General features: G+C 37.4%; 1 protein-coding gene across 2 annotated transcripts; it reads left to right on the top strand.

Moving 5' to 3' along the window:
* Positions 1–373: 373 nt before the first annotated feature.
* On the top strand, positions 374–21,443 carry LOC126857213 (protein gooseberry-like). 2 transcript variants are annotated; one of them, XM_050606421.1, is made up of 6 exons: positions 374–763; positions 9,390–9,703; positions 10,310–10,436; positions 14,474–14,645; positions 14,952–15,236; positions 20,154–21,443. In XM_050606421.1, exons 1-6 carry the CDS (start codon positions 709–711, stop codon positions 20,416–20,418), a joined length of 1,218 nt encoding a protein of 405 aa, XP_050462378.1. In that variant the 5' UTR covers positions 374–708; the 3' UTR covers positions 20,419–21,443. The 2 variants fall into 2 exon arrangements, with proteins under 2 accessions (XP_050462378.1, XP_050462377.1); XM_050606420.1 differs by having other exon boundaries at positions 10,307–10,436.
* Positions 21,444–22,268: the final 825 nt, after the last annotated feature.

Here is a 22,268-nt window from a genome sequence, read left to right as displayed (position 1 = left end):
CGGCCGCGAGAGGCTTGCGATCTGCGCGATATCGACGCCGCCAGCCGCCGGGAGGGTAAGTCGGGCGCGAAACATCATCGTTCCTCAGGGCTGGTGGTGGAAAGTCTGTTGTACGAGGCGGAGTTGGACGTGCGACCACCTCCGCCGCGGCGAAATTACCTGGCAGGTGACCAATGCAGCAGCACCGATAGAGCCATGAAAGAGCACGGCTGGGACCGTCGACTAGCCGTTCTTGAAAGGGGCCCCCAAGATGAAGGCGGAGCCATCCTCCTCGGAGGTTTTCCTCCTTTCGTGCCTGCCTTTCGTTTTCTTCGCTGTGTTCTGGAGGATCGCGGCCGCAGGAGCCGGCAGTTCGAGCCGAGACCCCGTAGCCAACAGGTCCGTCCCGTTTTGCGTCGCAGTTAAAAATAAGAAGGGTGGTGCCGAGCCCCCTTCGTTTCGGCTGTTGGCAGTAGAAATTCTTCGAGTGCCGCTTCTTGTCACTTGTTGGACACCGTCCGCTCTTGTCGTTCGGGACACACGCATATCGATCGTGGCACGCGGAAAAAGTGAGGATACGGATTGTGAACCGAGTGTAATCAGGACTCGGGATCGAGGGGAGTGAGGAACCTCGGTGTGGTGGTGCTGCTGGTGAACAACGCAGACAAAAAAAAAGAGAAAGAGAGAGAGAGGAAGAGGGAGATTTCTCCTGGAAACGGGAACGGCTAGATGGCAGTCAGCACTCTCAACATGGCACCCTACTTCACTGGATATCCCTTTCAAGGTAAGAATTGTGATAATTATAAAGTCATTCGATAATAATTTGAAATCTTATATATAATCAATACCAGTTCAAAGATTGTATAAAAAATGTTTAAATAATTTTTAGATTATTCGAAGGAAATATTTGTTCGATGCAAATTTTAAATATTTGATGGGATTCTGAATAATTTGCCGATTTAATAATAAAATAAATATAATAAATGTATTAAATTCATTTTTCTTAATGCAACAGTCCTTAAAGTTATTATAATTGTCAAACAATTATATAAAGAAAAATAATTAAAATAATTTGTTTTAATTGGCTGACAAATAATTTCCTTTGAATTTATTTACAAATTAAAATGTCAAAATATATCTTTTGCTTTAACAGCTTTATAATTTCTTCCCTTTTATATAAAAATTGAGAGATGTGTTATACATACAATCTCTTTTGCCACTTTTTACGAGAAATAAATATCGTTATGAATTAATTATAGGATACGTGTTTTCTTATCTAACATTTGACAACTCGTATCTATTTTTGATGTAATCAAAAAACTTTTCAAGTAATTCTTCCTTCAAAAATTAATAAATTAAATGTTATTAGTATTTAATTATTAGGAAGGAAAGAAAAGTGGCATTACTTCCGCTATTCTCAGAAACTCTTCCTCGCAGAGAATCTCGCAATTAATGTCAGCGCGAGTTTCACAGGCGACGCACGACGCCCGCCGGCGTCCCCGCGGATATTTTACAACCGATGTTAATGATTTTACGCTTTGACTGAATTATTCGCTGCCCGCCGGTGTAACTTTCAATAGCGCGACTTTCATCTCTATAAATGCCGTGTTCGATCCGTGACTCGGATCGATCGGTTAATTCAACCTGAAAACTTATCGGTCCGCGAAAAAAGAAAACGAAAAAAAAAAAGAAAAACTGATACGTCATTACGTAATCCGGATGTATGAAGACTAATCTGTATGGTAGTCGGCGTTTCGCAATATGAACCGCGTGGCGGTTACGTATCGTCGACTAGATATGATTTAGAGGTCTGGAAAGAGACGGAGAAATTGTGCATAAGTAATCGCGCGCACAGGAGCCCGTATGTCGTTCCGCATTGTGTAATTTATGAGTTATGGAACAGTGCGCTGCGCGAACGTATAAAAATTTCAAGGGGTAAACGTGTTACTATACGCCTCTTACGTATTTAATCAAAGATTGACATTTTAATTTTACAAAGTAATTGCATAGAAAATAAAATATGACATACCTTTTATTAATACAATTTATCTATCATTTATTACTCAATAATTTTACTCTTATTTATATGATTTATTATAATTTATCATAATTTTACGCTTATTTTTTTATATATAATACGAGAAGGAAAGAGAGAGAGAGAGAGAGAAAGAGGGAAATTTAATGACAATAACAGTACTGTTCGAATGGTGAACGATCTCTTCGTGGATGGCTTTCTTTCACGTATACCTTTACATCACAATTGTTTATCCAGCGTCCCGGGGCACGAGGAATAAGGGAGAGGAGGGAGGGTGGGAAAGACGGTAATTCTCGAATAAAGTTCGATACACAAGTCGGCGCGTAGTGGGCGTCGGAACGTGGAAGAGAGTGCCGAGGAAAGGTACGGTACCCGTGGGTACCTAATGTCTGATATCGGATGAGCCCCGGGCGACGGCACGTTGATTGAAGCCCTCGCGCGACTTGGAACTCACACCGCACGCTAAGTACATGCATCCCTTTCGTACATGCGGGTTACTCCCACTCAGGTACGCGCGTGTACCTTCCACTTTCATCTTCCACCTTCCATCGAAGGGTCCCCGCCTATAGCGACGATCGCCATGCACTCGTATCGCGGCAGATTGCGTAATTGACGAAACGAACGTGGACCGTCGTCGTCTCGGTCCGGATTTGCCTGAGAAATTAAGGATGTATGTGGCATATATCGAAATATTAACAAAAGCATTAAAATTTCGTAGATTGTTCTACTATTTCTTCTGAATATCTGTGCAAAAACTAAGCACAATTCTCTTAACGGTTTGGAAGTTATTTAAATTTAAAGTTACTATTGATTCTTATGGAAAATCGCCTATTGTAGCACTTATTGACAAATTTGACAAAGAAAAAATATTACCAATGAAATAAAAATTTTCTCATATATTAAGGAAATTTTAATAAATATTTGTGCAAAACTTGATTTAGATCCACTAATTCGTTTAAAAGTTATTTACTAAAAATTGTAGAAAAATATTATCTGTCTCTTTTTCTCTTTCTGCAAATTACTCGTCTTTCATTGTTTTTTGCAGTTGATTTCAGAGGATATTCACGATCAAAAATTTTTGCATTAATTAGGAAAAATATTAATTAAAACTATTTTCTTTTACGTCAAAATCCATATTATTTTGCGATACTTAAATTTTTTTCATAACCCAAATTTATTTTTTTAATTTCTCAAACAGTATAAACGTAAGAAACATGTTTTCTTTTTAATTTTGACAATTTTTTGCTACTATTGTACATCCAGAACATCCTTAACCCTCGCTCTTAGAATTCACTGAATTCGCGTCGCTTCGCGATTATTTATTGATGTTTAATCTGCCTGTTTATAATAAAATCACTGATACTTTGATTCTGTGTAATGTCTCAGTATTTAATTAAAGACTTTTGTAGGAACAATACATAATAATATTCTAATAAAGTGCTAGTAATAATTTTTGTATTCTTTCAATTACACACATATTATATTTATATAGAAGGTGTTTCTAAGTAAGTGAAAAATTTTAGATGATTCTTTTTCAAAAATTAAAAGGAGTCTTTAATATAAAAATATATTCCTACATTCCTTCCAGAGGAGTTACACTTTTCCAAAGGGGAAAGTGAAAATAAAATTTCTTTTTTTTTTTTCAAATTTTGAACAAGTTAGAAAAATGAAATTTGATGGATATATTTTTCGCTGATAAAAAGAATATTTATTAATATTTGTTTAATCTTCTATATCGTTATAAGAGGATGAAACTAACACTAATCCCTATTCAATTTTTTTTAATCTTCCCGTAATTAATTAATTACTAATATCAAATATTTTTTAATCTTTTCATATCATTATAACGGGATGAAACTAACAACTCTATTCAATTTTTTATTAGAACTTTTTAACGGACCGGAATGTGATCATTTAAAATTTTTTATTTCTTTCATTTTTTCATAAAATCAATAATTTTTAAGAAAAAAGATAAAATACATTATTATGTTAGCATCATGTTAAATGGCATAGGCTTCGAGTTACAAAAAGTTGAATTTTAAAATAAAAAAGGCGAGCAAAACAAAATTAAAGTAAATGTTGGAGAAAAATAGAATAAAAACAACACAAAATTATAAACTATAAAAAGAAAACCTAATTTTTTTCACCTCCTCCTTCAAAGAAGTGTAACTCCTCAAGGAAGAATATAGGAGTATATGTTTATATGAAAGATCACCCTTAATTTTCTTGATAAAGAATCATCTAAAATTTTTCGCACTTATTTATAAAGACCCTGTAAATGGAAAATTTTTCTTACGATTTGAATATAAAATTGGCTTATTACAAAACATATATTTTTGAAAGATTTTTCTCGCTTACTCCAAAAATTATCGATCCGTTCGCCGATAATCAGGATAAGAAGATGCGCAACTGAAATAGCTTTGAAATTGTGTCGTAATTGGATGATGATTACACTTACAGCTAAAAGCCTTGAATAACAAATTCAGCGATCACATCTTATAATTCCCGCAAACCGTACCATCACGCGCTTCATCACGCCAAATTGGAGTGATCGCGCATCTCCTTAATAAGATTCAATTAATACCCGGTATAACGTTATTATTATTACTTAAGAGCGATAAGCGAGCGCGACAAGGGGATGGATTACCATAAAGAAAAGTCTCGTAAAGAGCGTAATTGCACGGCTGGCGCGTAAACCGCGAATGTCGCGGCCACAAAATACCGTGCGTCGGCTCTTCGCACGTAATAATTTATCGGGACCGATATCGGAGAAAAAGGTTTAATTGAGGGCTGCGTCGCGGGGTGCCCGATACCTTCGGCTAATGAAACACCCGGCGACGTACGCCTGTCAATTATTTGGAAATTCTGTAGTGTTACTTCGTATCTAAGAGCATACCTCGATTGAGGTCGACGACGGAGGCGCTGCCTCGCAGGTAAATATTAACGATGCGCGACGCTTCGTCTTACGAATTCAAATCAGACGGGAGGGATGGATCTTTGATCGCGTCACATCGCGCGGATCGTGGACATTAAGTCTAATCGCTGACAATCAATCGCCCGTTATCAATAATTCATGCTGAAAATTATTTTTTCCACCATTCCTTTACCGTGTGTCCTCCCTGACGTTCGTGCCAACAGGGTGGTCCTCCAGCAAGGACTCTCGCGAAAATTACTGCCACGATCGCGCTATAATAAATTGCGTGAGGACGCATAAATCATTCACCAGTTGCTTCCTTGGATTAAATTGTCTTCCTGAGATAGTCGTCTTTTTATACAACCAAACTCGATGCGCATTGCAAGAAAAGGAGAGAAAAATATAAATAAAGAAGTAAAAAATTGTGCGAATTAGAAACTTTCTCATAATTGCATTTTCTTCCCTATTTTAGTAAAAATTTTTCATGTAAAAATATTCAGTCCGTTATCTTAAAATTTGCGGAAGTTAGAACATCTTTTTTTAGAAAAATTCAAAATTTTATAAAAAAATAAACTCTTTCACCAATTCTCACTAAATTCAATATCAACTATTCTTTAATGATATTCTATTCATATAAAAATATTTAGACCGATATCTCAAAATTTCGCGGAAGTTAGAGCAACAACTTTTTTTGAAAAATTCAAAATTTTATAAAAAATAAGCCCTTTCACCAATTCTCTATTCATATAAAAAATTTAGCCCAAATTATCTCAAAATTTACGAGACAACCACGTCCTTTCTGTGCACATACACACATACGGACAGTTTGACGTTTCTTTGACGTTTTAGAACATTCTGAACACATCAAAATTAAAAAAAAAAAAAAAAAATTTTAGAAAAACAATGCTTCCTTTATGAGGAAGCAGAAATATATATATTTCTCTGTATGTTAATATAATTCAATTTTTTGCTCTCCCTTATTCGAGCCTGAAAGGGCCCGTCGTTCGTAAGTGAGCCACGGAGATACATGAATCACTCCTCGATTTCTCCTCGATCGAAAAAAATACCTACGTAGATTTTTGCAATCGATAGCGAGACTAATGGCACAAAAGGCGGTGAGAAATCGCGCGCGAACGCACGACCAGCGGCGGCGCGTTTACGCAAGAACGCGTCGGACAATATTCATCGACGTATAAGGGAAGAAAAACGCGAGTAAAGGGCTCGCTCGCACGCGGTGATACATTCAACTTTCAATCGCGTGACTCGAGTTACGATGGCCGGGCGTTTTGCAAAAGTGCGTCCCGCGCGCGAGTGCAACGATCGGCGCGACGTATGGCATCACGTGTGAGAGACTTTGCACGCGCGACGCGAATAGGTAGCTTGGCATTCCTGACATTCCCGTGTATTACCGTACGAATTCCTCAACATGCACGACCCTGCACGATCTCGAACACGGATGCCTTTCAAGAAAATCGATAGATTACGTGATTAGCTATTTTTAATAACCCATCTATCTCATGCTTTCTTAAATTTTTCTTTTTCTTGCCGCACTTAACACCTACGAAAGCTATTATGATTTCCTGTCCTACTTTTTTTTTTTCCTCTCAGAGCCTCTAATCTTCCACTTATTTCTCTCAATCGTCTCTTAATTTCTCTTTGTCTATATATCTGTACTCAACTTTCTTCGAATTAATTATCGCAACTGATATTTTTCTAATCATCGACTTTAGTTTCCCGAGTTCATCCAATTCATCCGAAATTCACGCCAAGATTATCCCGCAGCGCTCGCGCGCCTCGCACCGAGAGAGCTCGTCGACGGCGGCGGCGGCGCCTTTTGATCTTGCCTGTAATCCCGTCGGGCCCCGCGGCCTGACTGACGTCATACACACACCAGAGAGGTGTCCGGTCGGGACCGTAACCCGGCCTATACACGCCGGGCACGACGGCGGCGGCGGGAGTGTGGGAGTGTGTGCGTTGCACGCACTCGCGGATATGTCCCTCACGGAGCGCGAGGGGGACGGTAAGAGGGGAGGGTGGGGGTGGGGGTGGGATGGGGGACAGAAGGGGATGTAAATCTCTGGGGCCCGTGATGAACGACGAAACGGGACTACTTTTGTGCCGGTGAGGCCTCGGACGCGCCCGGGAAGGGGGTCGTCTTTTGAATTACGCCGTGGTAATTAGCGGACTCTTAGGCCCCGCGCTCTCGCAGCAGGTAGCCGGCGAGAATATATCACGAACTTTGCCGCCGCGCGCTCGCGCGCACCACGAGGTCCCGGTGTGTGCGATCGCGAAAATTTTTTCTATTCTGCTTTTTGCCGGGGATCCGCGACGCATCGCTCGCGGATCCCGTCATTCGCATAATAACGCGCTTTCCTCCGTCCTTTCCAGTGAGAATAATTGTAAAGTCAAACTTTAGATGTGCTTTAAATATTAAGATTAAAAGAGATAGATATTTTGTAATTATTATTATTATTTTAACATAATTATTATTATTTTGTAATTATATTTTATAATTGTAAAATCAGAATTTAGATATGCTTTAAATATTAAGAGTAAAAGAGATATATATGTTTTAGAGAATCCGAAAATTCTTTGGAGATATTAAATTAATTGAAAGATCAACATTTCTTATAACTTGTGTATGATTATTAATTATTATTATCACTTGTATCGTTTTTGATAATTACACTATGTACAAGGTTTTGTGCCAGAACATTTAAATACTGTTTTTAAGGTAATTTTAAACGCTAAACACGAATTTGTCATTGAACAATTTATATCAGATCAGATTTTCGAGAAATATAAAGTTGAAACTTTCCAAAAAACGCATTTTTATCATCTTTAAAATCATCTTAAAAATTCGTAGCAAACGATATCCGATATGCAAAAGATTTCAGACAGGCTCAAGTGAAAACTTGAACATTGTATATATTAATATAAAAATATTGAATCTCTTACCTCCAATCAAATTGTACGGAATGATCGTTTTTATATTAAAATGTCCAAGTTTTCGTTTTACCTTGCAGATTTGGATTCAGCGCCCCAAAATATGTTTAAAAAAGTTCTTTCCACTTCTGGAATTAAAAGAGATGTGAAATTTATAAACTAAGCGTTACTGACTAAAAAGAATAAGCGTGAATAAGCTCATAATAATGGCGGTTATCAAAAATATAAATTAACGATATAACATATTTAAAAAAAAAAAAATCTTATATTAAACAATCGACAATGCAAAATCCAAGTTTACCTTAATACTAATAATAAGAAAAATCCAATAGTCAGTCAGAGAGGACTAGCAGATCCCATTCGCGAGACGCGCCTCTTCTCTCGCCGAGAGCGCATCTCTTATGCAAAACTTCCTTTATGTAAATAACGTGCAAGCCGGGCTCCTAGCGTGTGCCCCCGGTTTCTACGTCCGTTCGTCGAGGCCCCTCGTTGCGTCGCCGCGCGAGAAAACGCTTTTAAGACTCCCCGAGTTTTAAGGTCGCCTTCGCCTTCTTCGTCTCACCTCCGCCTCCCCTCCTCCCCTCCTTTCCACGCTCACTGTCCTTTCGTCCGCAGCTTTTACTGCTCCGCGCAAAACCAGGGCCGTAACTCGTGACGTGTCCCGCTTTCGTGGTTTTCTGAAGCACGCGAGGGTCCAGCCTCCTCGGCATCGTCCGGGAGCCACCGCGTCCGCGCGCGCATCTCATTCCGCTTCTTTGCCCCTCTTTGGTCCGGTCGGCGCCGCTCTTTCGCCCGTTCGTTGCGTGCAACGTCGTTTGTTTAACTTCGCGATTATAATTAAGTTAATTAAGGGGGATGGACTAATTACCAGTAATTAGCGACGTTTGAGCGGCACCTCGCGTGTCGCCGCCGCGCTTTGTCTCGCTAAGCGGGCCCTCTTTTGCGCGCGAGCTTACTTCCTCCGTTCTTCGTCTTCTTCTCCCTCTCACTCTCTCTCTCTCTCTCCATCGCCACCGCACTTTTGTCCGACACCGCTTATTCTCATTTATTTCGAGAAAAATGGCTGCTCTCCACACTTGTGCGCACCGGCGCTGCATTGTATCGGCGACGAGAAAACGACGCTATTTTACCTCGGCTCCGTTTTTATCCAATACACGGTGATTTTTTTTCCTTTTGTCTCTTGTGTACGGTATATATTTAGCTTCGTGCATGTTAAACGGCGATAATTATTTTGTAGAGTAGGAGGAGGAGAAACGTATTGCGTTTTCCATTGATCGCCGGAAAATTATGCCTTTCAAAATAGCGACGCGGATCTGCGTCTGATTCTCGTTTGAAGTCACCGACAGCGCGCGATCTCGTGACAGACGCCTCACCTATTCCATTATTAATTCCGAGTGTAACTCGTGACCGTGTCTGTACAAATGGATCGTCGGAGATAACTGAGCTGTTCTTGCAACGTGAAGAGCCATTTTACGAGCGATGTGTAAACCGTTATTTGCCTTATTATTTTTGCAGGGCAGGGTCGCGTGAACCAGCTGGGCGGTGTGTTCATCAACGGCCGTCCATTACCGAACCATATTCGTTTGAAGATCGTGGAGATGGCAGCGGCCGGCATCAGGCCGTGCGTCATATCGAGACAGCTGAGGGTGTCCCACGGATGCGTATCGAAGATCCTGAACCGGTATCAGGAAACGGGATCGATCAGACCCGGCGTGATCGGCGGCAGCAAGCCGCGAGTCGCTACGCCGGAAGTCGAGGCGAAGATCGAGGATTTCAAACGGCAAAATCCTGGCATATTCAGCTGGGAGATACGCGAGAAATTGATAAAGGTCCGTTGATATTGCCCGTGCCCTTGCACTTGAATTAGCGTAATTAATAAATCAATAATTTTGAGATTAGAAGGAGAAGAGTCGCGAGAAAGTCAGATATCGAGTTTCATATAAATAAATACAATTACAAAATCCAAAATTAAATGATATACAAATTTTTTTTTAATGTATATATGAAACTTGGAAATTTAAAATACTTGAGATGCAATTTTTTCAGAATTTTTTTTTTTTAATATATCTTTATTTTTCTGAAAATGCGGGTGACGACTTGCATTAGCGTAATTAATAAATAATTTTGAGATCAAAAAAAGAAGAGTCTGGAGAAAGTAATCGATTTTGATATAAATAAATATGACTGCAAAAATAAATAATAAAAATATTTTTAATTATATATATAAAACTTAAAAATTATATATATATATATATATATATATATATATATATATATATATATATATATAAAACATTTAAGATGCAATTTCTTAGACCGTATTTTAAAAATATTTATATCTTTATCTTTCCGGAAATGTACGTAATAATATTTAAAATTTATAAAATAAATATAGAAAAATTATACTAACTAGTCCAACGCGGTTCTGCCAGCAGGATGGAGTCTGCGACAAAGCCTCGGCACCCTCTGTCTCCAGCATCACCAGACTTTTACGTGGACCAGCCAACCAGACCCGTCCCAACGACGATCCACGCAGGAATCACTCCATCGATGGCATTCTTGGTAAGTTTTAATAAATAATATTTACGATTCTAAATATATCGATCGATCTGTCAAGATTTTTGACGCGACTAAATCGCTGCGCTTCCCTTAAGGAGATATTTTTAAGAGCGATATCCGCGATACATCTCGTCATTTTAACAGCGCATAAAGCACGCAGCGAACATAATTGAAGGGGTTAATCGAACGATAAGCGTAATTATAGCGTAGCCGCGATGTTAAGTTAATTAAAGCAAGGCGACCGTATCGCGGGTGCTCGCTGAATTTGAAACGCGACTCGACATTCTTCGCATACGCGTGATGCGTATCAGAAAGTCGTTATCATTTCATATGAAATTTCTAGAGTCGACAGATTATAAAGCAATATTATTAGTCACATAAAAGTAATAAAAAAATTTCAGTTACACGCACTGGTCACGCAGAAGGATCTTATTACACGGATACTTTTCACGATGCTATTATTAGTATCTTATTTACACACATGTTAAATGTTACATGAATCTCTGCGATATTTGTACATGTGTTTGTACACGTGGGTTGTGCTTATTGAAGTATCCAGCAGTTTCGTGGGCAAGCTGGGATTGGTAGAAATATAGGTCTGGTCGGCGAACATGTAAAGGGGAATTCCTTTCGTTTTTATTTATTACGGGCGGTGAGGGGCGCGAAGAAATATTAGGCGTCCCGTGGCGCGTAGATGTGTCGAGTTTATTACCTTGTCGGGAAGATTTAGTTTTGATTAGACGTATATGCCCGAGATTGCAACTTCGCGCAAGGATTCACGGGGGTACTCGACCTGTTGCTTCTGTCACTCCTTGACCAATTCTTCTCTCATGCTGTCTTTTCTTGCAAAATCAGCAATCCTCGTTTCTCTTTCTTTCCAACATTTCTTTCCTATTCCTTTATTACCTGTATTGTGACTGAAGAATAAAGAAATTTTTTTCCCACAATAGATTACATTACAAATATTCCAAATATAAAATGTTTAATTTTATAAGGAAAAATTGAAATGGATGAAAAAATTTGAAATAATGAAGATTAAATAGAAAATATTTATTTTTCATTTTTTTTAAATTATATATTTTAAATGAAGAAAACAATTTATCATGTAATACGATAATATTCTACGAGAAAGATAATTTATTAAGTATGAAGTATTAAAATAAAATGATCTAAAAATACCGATTCACACACACACACATTTAAGCATAATTTGCTAAAAAATATATTTAAAAATATTTAAAAAATAGTAAAAATACACATCGATCTTTATTGCGTCCGCAACGTTTACAAGCTGGATAAATTATGTATTATAATTCGAACAAAGGGGGAAAAATAAAAAGAAAGTCAGGCAATGTTCCTGCCGCTAATGTACCGTCGCGAAAGGAAAGGAAACGAAGAAGAAGAAGAAGAAGGAGCAGAGGGGGACGAGATCTTTTTGAATGCACGTAGAATCTCCGCGCGTCTCCTTTTATTCGATTATAACGTACTGATTTAACATCAAAGTATGAAAAATATATCGGTCTAGTGACACGTAATGAGGATCCAAGGACGAGGAGAAAAGCGAGATAACTTGAGTGGATGACGCACTAACGCGATAACAATACATCGTCGTAGGCAAGAATACTAATGAATATACAGTAATGGAATACTAATGATCGCTTTCCTTGAAGATGTTTCTATAAATCTTTGCCTAGTTTTTGAGATAACTTAATTTCTTATTTTATTTCTTTTAATAATTTTTTGTTATCATTTTTTGACATTTACTTCTTTAAAAATTATAGATTAATAGAATTAAAATGAATATAAATGATTCGTATGCATGTACCTACATGATTACTAGATACAAAAAAAACATTTGATAGCGACAATTAGAAATTAGCGAACAATCTAGTAGATCAACTACATGACGCAATCAACGCGTAGAAATCTAATGGATCTCACAAATACACACTCCAATCACTTCGCCTTGCATCATTCATCTTCTATATTCCTTTCTCCCCTCTCGTCGCAACATCAGTCCCACAACGCAAGATCACTCAGCAGTTCCAGTAGCCAAGAACACGCGCGATAAATAACCTTCGCGGTCTGTCCCTCGGTGAAAGAAATCGGGAGGAAACGATCGGGACACAAGAAGAAAGAGGGACAGATCGGCCGAGTGGCGAGTGTAAAGGAGGAAGAGGTCAGGTGGAACAGAGTCGGACGAATGTGAAAGAAGAAATCAGGTGGAACGGCCAAGAGTAGTCCGGGGCCCGGGAAGAAGAAACGAGACGAGGATGCTGGAAGGCTGCCGCGTAGATGCGAGAAGGACGGAGCTACTATACGCGCACGCGGCGTGTGGTCCTCCTCGGTCTTCGTGGCCGCGCCGCCTCTGCCTCTAATCTTACAAACCGCCAACAACACACCCCGTTTTGTTCGCGGAACACAACGGCACCCTCTCTCTATTGATTTAGATGCTCTCTTACTGCGGGGCGAAGGCCGTGATTGAGACCTCCGAGACCATTCATCGGCCACGTTCGAGATGGCGGCGGCCGCCTTGCCGATCTCACCATAGTAATTGTTTAATATTTCTCGACGAACGATTCGATCCTCTGTTTTTCGTTATTACTACACTATTTTTCATCTAAAAGTGGTGGACATAATTTCATATAGGGGAAATTTTTTTTTTTTTTTTTTTTTTAATCAAAAATTATTCTCTTGTAAATAATTCCATTTATTTTTATTTTTATTAATAAATAAAAAATGTATATAAAAGGAATAAATAAAAAATGTAATTTACTTAATTTGTGCAAAAAGCTTTTTTCTCGAAATGATTAATAAAATCTAAGATATATAATCCTAAATTTATTTATATGAAAGAGGTGATCGCAACCTTTTTTTGATACATATATTTGATTGATACTTTTAGTCCAAAATTCATGGAGTATCGGCGGGCGCTGATAGCTCCCCGAAAGCATAAAGATCTCGAAAAATCATTAAGTAAGCTCCTCAAAGCGTTGCGACGATTTACGAGCGCGCAACGCTCTTTAATCTGACGAAAACCGCCGTGCACTTTGTGGTTCTTGAACTTCTGGCTGATGTTCGCGCAGGTGCTATTGATTTAGAGTTTTTTTTAGTGTCCTGTTGATTGACTTAATGCAATATTAAATTCATAAATTATGGCGTCTATTGCAAAAAAACGAAGAACTCAACGCTTGAGATATTTTGATACGTTCAAACTTTACATTCTATGTCGACGTACACCGTAATTTATAAAAAAAATACCGTGGAAAAGGAAAACCTCATCATCTAATAAAATAATAAATAATTGATAAACATTATTAGTTGAATTTTAGAAAAATTAAAAAAATATAGTAAGTACTTTATATATTAAATTATTCAGGACAAATTTCATCAGTCGAGAGGAGTATTTATTAACGATGTAGTTATTGAGGTCAATGTAATAGGGACCGTGGAGAAGAAATCCAGAACCCGAAAAGGGTTACAAATCAAACTCGAAATTCCATAAATAGTGTCTCGTGGGACCAGACAACGATTCCCCTTCAGCAACGCTCCGCGGGCTTTCGTTTAGCTCGGGTGGGACGGGACATGTCAAAGAACTTAATTTCTTCGCGGCGGACCCTAATTTCTCCGGTGTTTTAGTTTAGTATAGGTTCGGCTGGGCACGGCTGTAATCAGAAGGGTCTTAATGGTGGGTTGCTGAGACCGGCGTGTGAACTGTGGGCGTGAACCACTCGCTTCCTATCTTCGGTATCTGACGTGCAGCACGTGCTGGACCGAGATGCCGGAGAGATGCACTCGCCGCTATTAAAGAACGCACGCTCGCGTCTCATCTCTCGAGAGCAATCGGCCATGCTTAATGTCAGTTTCGAGTAGAGAACTTAGATGTTTTCTCTCGATACACATCCCATTTGAGGAAACGAGGAGAGAAAACTGAATTCTTGTCCTCAGACAAATTCGTTAATAATTGACGATCTGTAGAGAATGAAGTATTTCTTAATCAAGTATTCATCAATCAAGGCATCATCATTGATTACTTTCAGCGGGAAGTAGCGGCGATGACTCCGATACGGAAAGCGAGCCCGGCATCGCGCTAAAGAGGAAGCAACGCAGGAGCAGGACTACCTTTACCGGCGAACAACTGGAGCAACTGGAAGCGGCTTTTCATCGCACGCAATATCCTGACGTGTATACCAGGGAAGAACTCGCACAAAAGTAAGTTTTGTGAAAAATATTTTATAACAATTTAAATATTTAAATCATACGAATAAAAAAAAAATAGCATAAAATAAAATATCAGATTTATATATCAATATATCAAATTAATATTATCGGCTTTTAAAAAAAATTAAATACATTTTTTATTAAGATTCAAACTTAAATTTTTTTTTTTTGTAATAATTATCGACCAAAGAGAGAGTTGCAAAATCAAAATGTGGTCTTGTCATTTTACAATAACAGTAGTTATTTATATTTCCACTAATAATCGTGGATTGTTTTCTTTTTTTTTTTTTTTTGCAGAACGAAACTGACGGAAGCGCGAGTGCAGGTCTGGTTTAGCAATAGACGCGCCAGACTTCGCAAACAGCTCAATAGCCAACAGCTGAACGCCTTCAATGCCATGGGATTGCAATCCTTCCAAACTCAACATTACGGCAGTGGCGCTGAGAGCTATCAGAGCTATGGGCAGGCGAGTGTTACTGCCGCCGCAGCCACCACCGCCAGCTACCCTCAGCATTACAATTATGGGGATAATTATTATACAGCACAGCAACAATGGCCACGAACAACTCCGGACAATTACGGGTAAGTTTTCACTTAATATATACTTATGTGCATAGAAAAATCCATTCTGAAGGACCTAAGAGATCCCTGTTATGATATTATACACTAGAAATCTATTCTAGTTTTTGTTTTTTTACTAGCCAGTAATCTAATGTAAATCAATTTTTTGCGAATATTATGTACAATTTTTATTATGTACTACTAAAAAAAAATTAAGGAATACTTTTTTGATACGCTAAAAATTCGACCAAAAATCATCGTGGATAAAACAAATTAAAAAATTTTTAAGCTTGAACTTACAACTTTAACACGCTATCAATAGTTTGGAAAAAATTTTTTTTTTATCTTTCTTGTTCTCTGCTTTAAAAAAAAAAACATATTGTTTTGTTTCTTAAAGTTATGCATTTATGCATTCGACAGCGCGATAAGAAAATTTGGTAAATGTTTGCATTAACTCACACCTCTCGGATCATTTTTATTTTTACATATATTATAGAGGGCACATTCCTAAGTAACACGCACTTTGAATTTTGTGACGCTCTCTTCTGGTCCCAAAGACATGCAATTTTAATTTACGTCTCACAGTTTTAATGCTTTATCTGTTATAAGGAAAAATAAAATTTGGTTACGTTGTATTTGCGTAAAGCAGACGTGGAAAAAGTGTTTGTTTACATTCCCGGGGACGAAGCTCGTTGGATTTTTCTACTTTCCACGCGAAGCGAGGTTCAACGCAAACCTATGTGTCTCATTTTTTGATTGGGGAAGGCAGAACGTACTCTCTCCATATACTTGTTAATGCGAAGTAAGGTTCCACATGGCTGTACAACTTTCCACTTTATATTTACGCATTAAAATATATATGTAGAGACAGTATGCTTCGCTCCCCCTGCGGGGGGAGGGGAGGGGAGGGGCTCCACTATCAAAAAACTGGACACATAAATTTGCCTTGAACCGTGCTTTGCGTGGAATAATAATTATGAGTAAAGACGATTCTAAAGCGTACTAGCAGTAACATAAAAACAACTCTACAAACAAAAGAAATTCTTAGCGAAAATATACTGACAGTGACGCGAATGTAAACAAAAAAGCATAAACACGCAGGTAAGATATAGGGAAAAGATCATAGACATAAATGCGAAAATTATGATATTTCAAAATCGCATAACTCTGAAACCAGAAGAGAGCGCCACAAAAAAGTGCGTGTTACTTAGAAATGTGCTTTCTATAATTTATATAAAAATGAAAATAATTCGTGAGGTTCAAGTTAATATAAACAATTACCGAAAATTTCTCTCAAAAGATTCAATTCAAATTCCATAAATTATAACATTTTATCTACAAAGTGCTTCTCTTTTTAATTTTTTTTCAATTTTTTCTTATCGAGTTACACGATTTTAAAACTAAATCTGTATTTTTTTTTTTTTTAATTATGATTTGGCAAAAAATCATCGTAAATAAAAAATTGAAAAAATATTTTAAAACTAAGTTTCAATTGTAATGTGATATCGATAGTTTCAAAAAATTTTTTTACTTTCTCACTTCTAGTATTTTTTTTCTGTTTTATTATTTTTAATTTAGAACGAGAAGAATAAAAATTTTTTTAAATTGAAACTTTAAGCTTCAAAATATTTTTTAATTTTTCGTCTACGATGATTTTTCGCCGAGTTTCAGCGATTTTTTAAAATAACCCAATTTTTTAGAGTACGAAAAGTGTTCCCTATTTTTTTTCTTTTGTATTATAAGATCTTATTATTGAATACCTTTTCAATTACAAATTTTTTAAATGTCACTTTTTATTTTTTTTTTTTATTAATTAATTAAATTTAAGGGATTTTTGATAAAAAGCTATTATTATCATTGTTCGCGACTTTACAATTCTCAAATCATAATCAACTAATTCTCAGAATTTTTCAAGAATTTTGATTTTAATTAACATTTAATTATTCTTCACGTTTGAAAATTTTGATTTAAGAAAAATTGTCCGTTTATTCAAGCAACTCGAAATCATATGATTGACATAATCGAACGCGCCATTTCTCATCTGTGAACACCCCCGCAAGTGATTATGCGTCGCTATCTCGCGACTCTGCCATGATCGGTTAAAGCTAGATCACGGCGCAGGTACATACACCCTCTGTCGAAGGATCAAGATCCGGATTGGATTATTAGCCGGTAGCGTTTCATTATGGAGGCTCGAGAAGCAACATAATTGAGGACCACACAGAAAACGTGTCGGTGGGGCCCCGTTGGCTCTCTCTCTTTCTCTCGCGTCCTTGTTTCCTCTCCACATCTCTCTTTCTCTCTCTCTCTCTCTCTCTCTCTCTATCTATCTATCTATCTCTATCTCTCTTTGTTTCCCTATCTGCTGGAGTGAATCGGCTCGTCCGTTCGGCGTGTAACAACACACTGTAGAGCACCGAAGCCAACCTGTTATTACGCCACAATGGCTGAATTAATTGTTCGAAACACCCCGGTTTCGCCGTCTTTATCCCCGCGCGCGTCTCTTTCTCGCGGCGGTGTGTTTCAAGCTTTCTGTCTCACTCGGACACCTGCTACAATCGCTACCGTTAACTCGCATCTCTGTGCCAAATCATCACGTGGTATACCGGGCGTTCGCCTGTTTGAAATATCCGAGATAATGCTTGACGGACCGCCGTCGGAGTGTCAGCCTGTCGCATGGGCGGTCCCTTTTCATGGTCAGAGCGAAAGATTTCACCGCTGTCGATAACTGTCATTTTTGTCGTTTCATGTTTAAGCAGCGTGGAAACTGCGCAGACTGTCATAAAATGATCATAAGTCATTTCAATGATGCATATCTCAGGAGAAGGAAGAAAATAAATCTTGACGCTCGAAGATACCACTTTATGTTCAGCTGGTATGAAAGTTACAAAACGTTGAAGAAAATATAATCGTGAATTACGCTAATAATGTATTTTTTAACGAAATGAAGTAAATAACCTGTGGAACTCCCAAGTAGCATTTTAAATAGATGTTGAAATTGTAAAAATTGTTGAGAAATAATTGCGAGTCATTTTAAATTATATATTTAATAAAAAAAGAAAGTCGAATTTTAATACTGAAAAAATTGATAATTTATAGTATATGTTTAATATTTTTTTAATAGAATGGTGGAATCTTTCTCTCTTTCTCTCTTAAAAAAAAAAATTAAAATCAGTTCATTCTTAAATAAAATATTCAATATATTTTATTCGATGATAAATTTCAATTTCCCAAAATTATAAGCTCTAAATCGATTATTAGACTCGATCACAACTAAATTCCTAAGAATTCGTTAACAGGTCTATAGAAAAAAATCTGATTTGTGAGAGAGGAAAGAGACATTCTTTTCTATGAATATAGATTCGTAGAAGGATTTATAGATAGGCTGTATGGTTGATCATTGTATTCGCCAGAAAACGTCGCTCTACCTTCTAAATAAAAAGAAAAGGAAATGAGTTGTAAAAGATGCGCATTAGGTCCGACATCATTGGGATTTAAAGGGCTTAGCCGCTTAAAAATTAATAAAATGCTCAAAGCGCACTAACTGCGCTTTGCGATCGTATATTACACTTTAAAACATAGATATATACATAAAAAAATTATGAATTTATTCTTATCAGAAATGGATTTCATGGTTTTCTTTAATTATTAGACTTTTATTTGTCTGATTTTATTTCTCATATCAACTATTTTTTCTTCATATCGTCGTTAACGCGTGACGCAGCATCATTCGTAAAAAAAAATCTATGCGTCTATTTTTGTGTTTTCCTTTTAGATACGTATATTAAATAAAATATACAAAATGTGCTCCTGGTTCTCCACATTTTTGCATTTCATGTATATTAAAATAATTACAGTAATCTCTTTGAAATTTAAGAAATGACTAAATATGATAATAAAAGCAAAAGGGGGGCGAAGCTGTTGTATCCCTCACGAGACACGATCCGAGATCCTTAATCACGCTGGTGTACCGAAATGCTCAAAGGGCCGCGACGGTGTTTGGAAATCGGCCGCTGCCGCCCTCGACACGCCCTAACCGATTCGCGGTGCGTGTGTTAGTGCGGTATCGCCTTGCAAACGGCGGTTTGCCACTTTGAGAACCATGCGAGGGAATTTCATTTTCGTATTACCGTGTGTGGACACCTTTCACCATTGTAACTGCAGCTCATTTTATCGGATCCCACGTAGCCGTACATTTCTGCGCGTACAATAGTTAATTTACATTTAACATATCGATCGGAGAAAGATAATTACACTCCCTCCCTCCCCCCAAATATCGATGGAAATAATATGTTCCTTTAACTCATATACGACTAATATATGTGATTTGTGAGAATATCCTTTGTTCGTCTGTTTATGTTTAATGAATATCGTATTCATACAATTTCACGATTTTAAGTCTCTCTTGATGAAGAATTTTTTTCAGATTTCTTCAAATTTAAATCTCAATGTTTCATATTCATTTTTTCATTTCTTTTTATGTTACACACTAATAGCAATATATATATAACAGTTAATAAAATGTCAATAATATTTTATTTATTTATTTGATTATACAGAGTGTCTCTAAAGTCTGACCCATCCCCCTGACTGAAGGTCAAGTTCATACTTTCATCATCTGTTCCTCTTAATATCTTGCAATTTTTTATCTGAAACGTTTTCCCATATCTAAAGCTGTTTCCAAAATCCAGGGGGCTGGGTCAAATTTTAAACACACACCCTATATATTGCTTATATATACAATAAAGTTATATAATTTCTTACAAGCCTAAATATAAATATAGAAAAGAAAAATATTGATATTTTTGATAATATATAATATATAATATAATTTTTTTAGAACTAAATAATTTCAAACGACATACATATTCAAGTCAATTAGCGATAATACCATCTTTATAAACGTTCGAGGTTTTTTTTTATATATATATATTGCAGATTGTTCAACGCTTCTCATTACGGCAGCAGCAATCTCGCCTCCAATCTGACTTCCACTAATCTCAGTCTGGGCAGTCTGGGCAGCGTGAGTCCAACCGCGTCGAACATGAGCGCCTGCATGGTGCAAGGCGGTGCATCTTCCTCCGGTGTGCCAGTTTCGACGGGGATGACGCCTCACGTGACGCCTCACAGCCCCAGCGAGGCGAAGAGCGGATATCCTTACTTGGGCGGCATCGATTCTCAGGTTTGCGGAAGAGTTCACTGAATGAAGTCTGTCACGAGGAGCGATTACACGCACTTGCAAATGCATCGCGTGAGAGACAGCGATTCGAGAAGACGCTTTGTTGTTACGTTTATCTTGTCTTCCTTGAGCGAACTTAATTAAATCGTGTAAAGATAAAAATTGGAATTATTTAAGCGCGCCTCGGACATATTTCTGTTCATAAAAAATACGCTTCTCATACGTCTTTTGTTGTTAAGTTATTGTAACTTTTTTGTTATCACGTTGTTACGTCGGAAAAATTTGAGGATCATTGTTTCAGCGACGATTTTTATGAAAAATATTGCAGCATTGTTTCTAAAGTCGTATATAATAAAAAGTATCATCTTTGTAATAATAATTTCTAGTTAAATTAAATGTAAAATATACGTGTGTTACGTAGCGTTCGCGAAATTTAGAGAGGAAAGATTTTTTTATTTATAAATACATATACTTTCTCGCTATGATTTTTAAATGTATATGCAAGCCGATTGTGATGTAAATATTTTATAATCGCTCAGTACTGCTATTGCTAGATAATACGTTCAGGCTTTTCCGCATTAACGCTATTGCATATTTATGATAAAGTATAAAACTTACTTTAATTAACTCTAGATTCGTAGGTGTAAGCCGCACACTCTCACTTCGAAGAAGTGTCGTAATTTAACGCGAAGGTTTATTCGTCGCAGTGATCAGCACTTACGGGCAATAAGTTGTGCAACAACAATGCCTCCGAGATGCTTTAGAATTACTTTATTATAGTAACGATATATAATATAAATTGCATCTATATATACATATTTACGTATACATATTCAAGCATGTTTTAACGGATAACGCTGTATATACATATAGGTAGTAGTAGTACGAAGCGTTAAGAAAAGTTATTGCAAACGTATTCCTATGGCGATTTTATTCAACAACTTGTCTAATTGGCCAGTTACGTAAGTTTACTGTATATATAACACACGGAGCGTTTCGCCGACGCAACAGATGTATCTGATTTGTATAACGCACTGTTATATATAATAAATGGAATGGATGGATAAACGGAAAATTTACTTGCCAATTTTTCATCAAAAATTTACTTGCAAGGTAGGTACACATTTATTTATACATTTCAAATAGAAGTAGAAATTTTTTGAAAATTAATCAATTTATTAATTTAAAATATATCAATTATCTCAGAAATATTATTTTTTTATTCACTTTACGAAAAGTGAATGGCGACACTTAAAATATATTAAAAAAAAAAATAAATAAATAAAAATAACAATCAGCCAGAAAAAAAACGGCGCAGACATAATTCGCGATTGGTCCCGAATCGTCAGGCCTGTCTCCTGGTTTTAAGCCGCCCCCGCAAACCATCGTTGATCACGGGGCCCCGCCGTTAGGAGACAATACGCGACCGGCGGGGGGGCACCGTGGGTTCTATGGGCCCCGAAGAGCCGACAATCGGGGGCACAGTGACACAACGAGCAATCAGCTTGCCGTATATCTACGGGCCCTGTCGCCACGCATTTGTGCCCCATTGTGACAACGAAGTAGGTGGTCGGTCTCTCTCTCTCTCTCTCTCTCTCTCTCTCTCTCTCGCTCGCTCGCTCGTTTTCTCTTTCTCTCTTCCTGTCTGTCTTCGGTATCTCAGCAGAAAATATCTTCGCCCTATCGACCCTCCTTCTGACTTCAACCCTTCGAATTTCGTTGAGCGAAAGCGTTCACGGATATAGGAAATTTCTGCACGCTCGATTTATTCAGAGGAACATTTATATTACGAGTGCGAATTATATTATATTCTATTTATATAGTTATTTTAATTTATACAGTTACTTAAGTTGTAAGATTTTATTTTTAACATA

The sequence above is a fragment of the Cataglyphis hispanica genome, chromosome 21, assembly GCF_021464435.1.
Source record: "Cataglyphis hispanica isolate Lineage 1 chromosome 21, ULB_Chis1_1.0, whole genome shotgun sequence".
NCBI classification, from domain to species: Eukaryota; Metazoa; Arthropoda; class Insecta; order Hymenoptera; family Formicidae; genus Cataglyphis; species Cataglyphis hispanica.
Note: the sequence above shows the minus strand (reverse complement) of the source record. Positions and strands in the feature narration are given on the sequence as shown.

What these genes read in the sequence shown, in the direction of transcription:
- LOC126857213 (XM_050606420.1), top strand. Translation starts at nt 709, where the DNA reads ATGGCAGTCAGCACTCTCAACATGGCACCCTACTTCACTGGATATCCC. An exon ending in CTCCATCGATGGCATTCTTG is followed by an intron (nt 10,437 to 14,473) that starts GTAAGTTTTAAT and finishes GATTACTTTCAG; the next exon opens with CGGGAAGTAGCGGCGATGAC. An exon ending in ACAACTCCGGACAATTACGG is followed by an intron (nt 15,237 to 20,153) that starts GTAAGTTTTCAC and finishes TATATATTGCAG; the next exon opens with ATTGTTCAACGCTTCTCATT.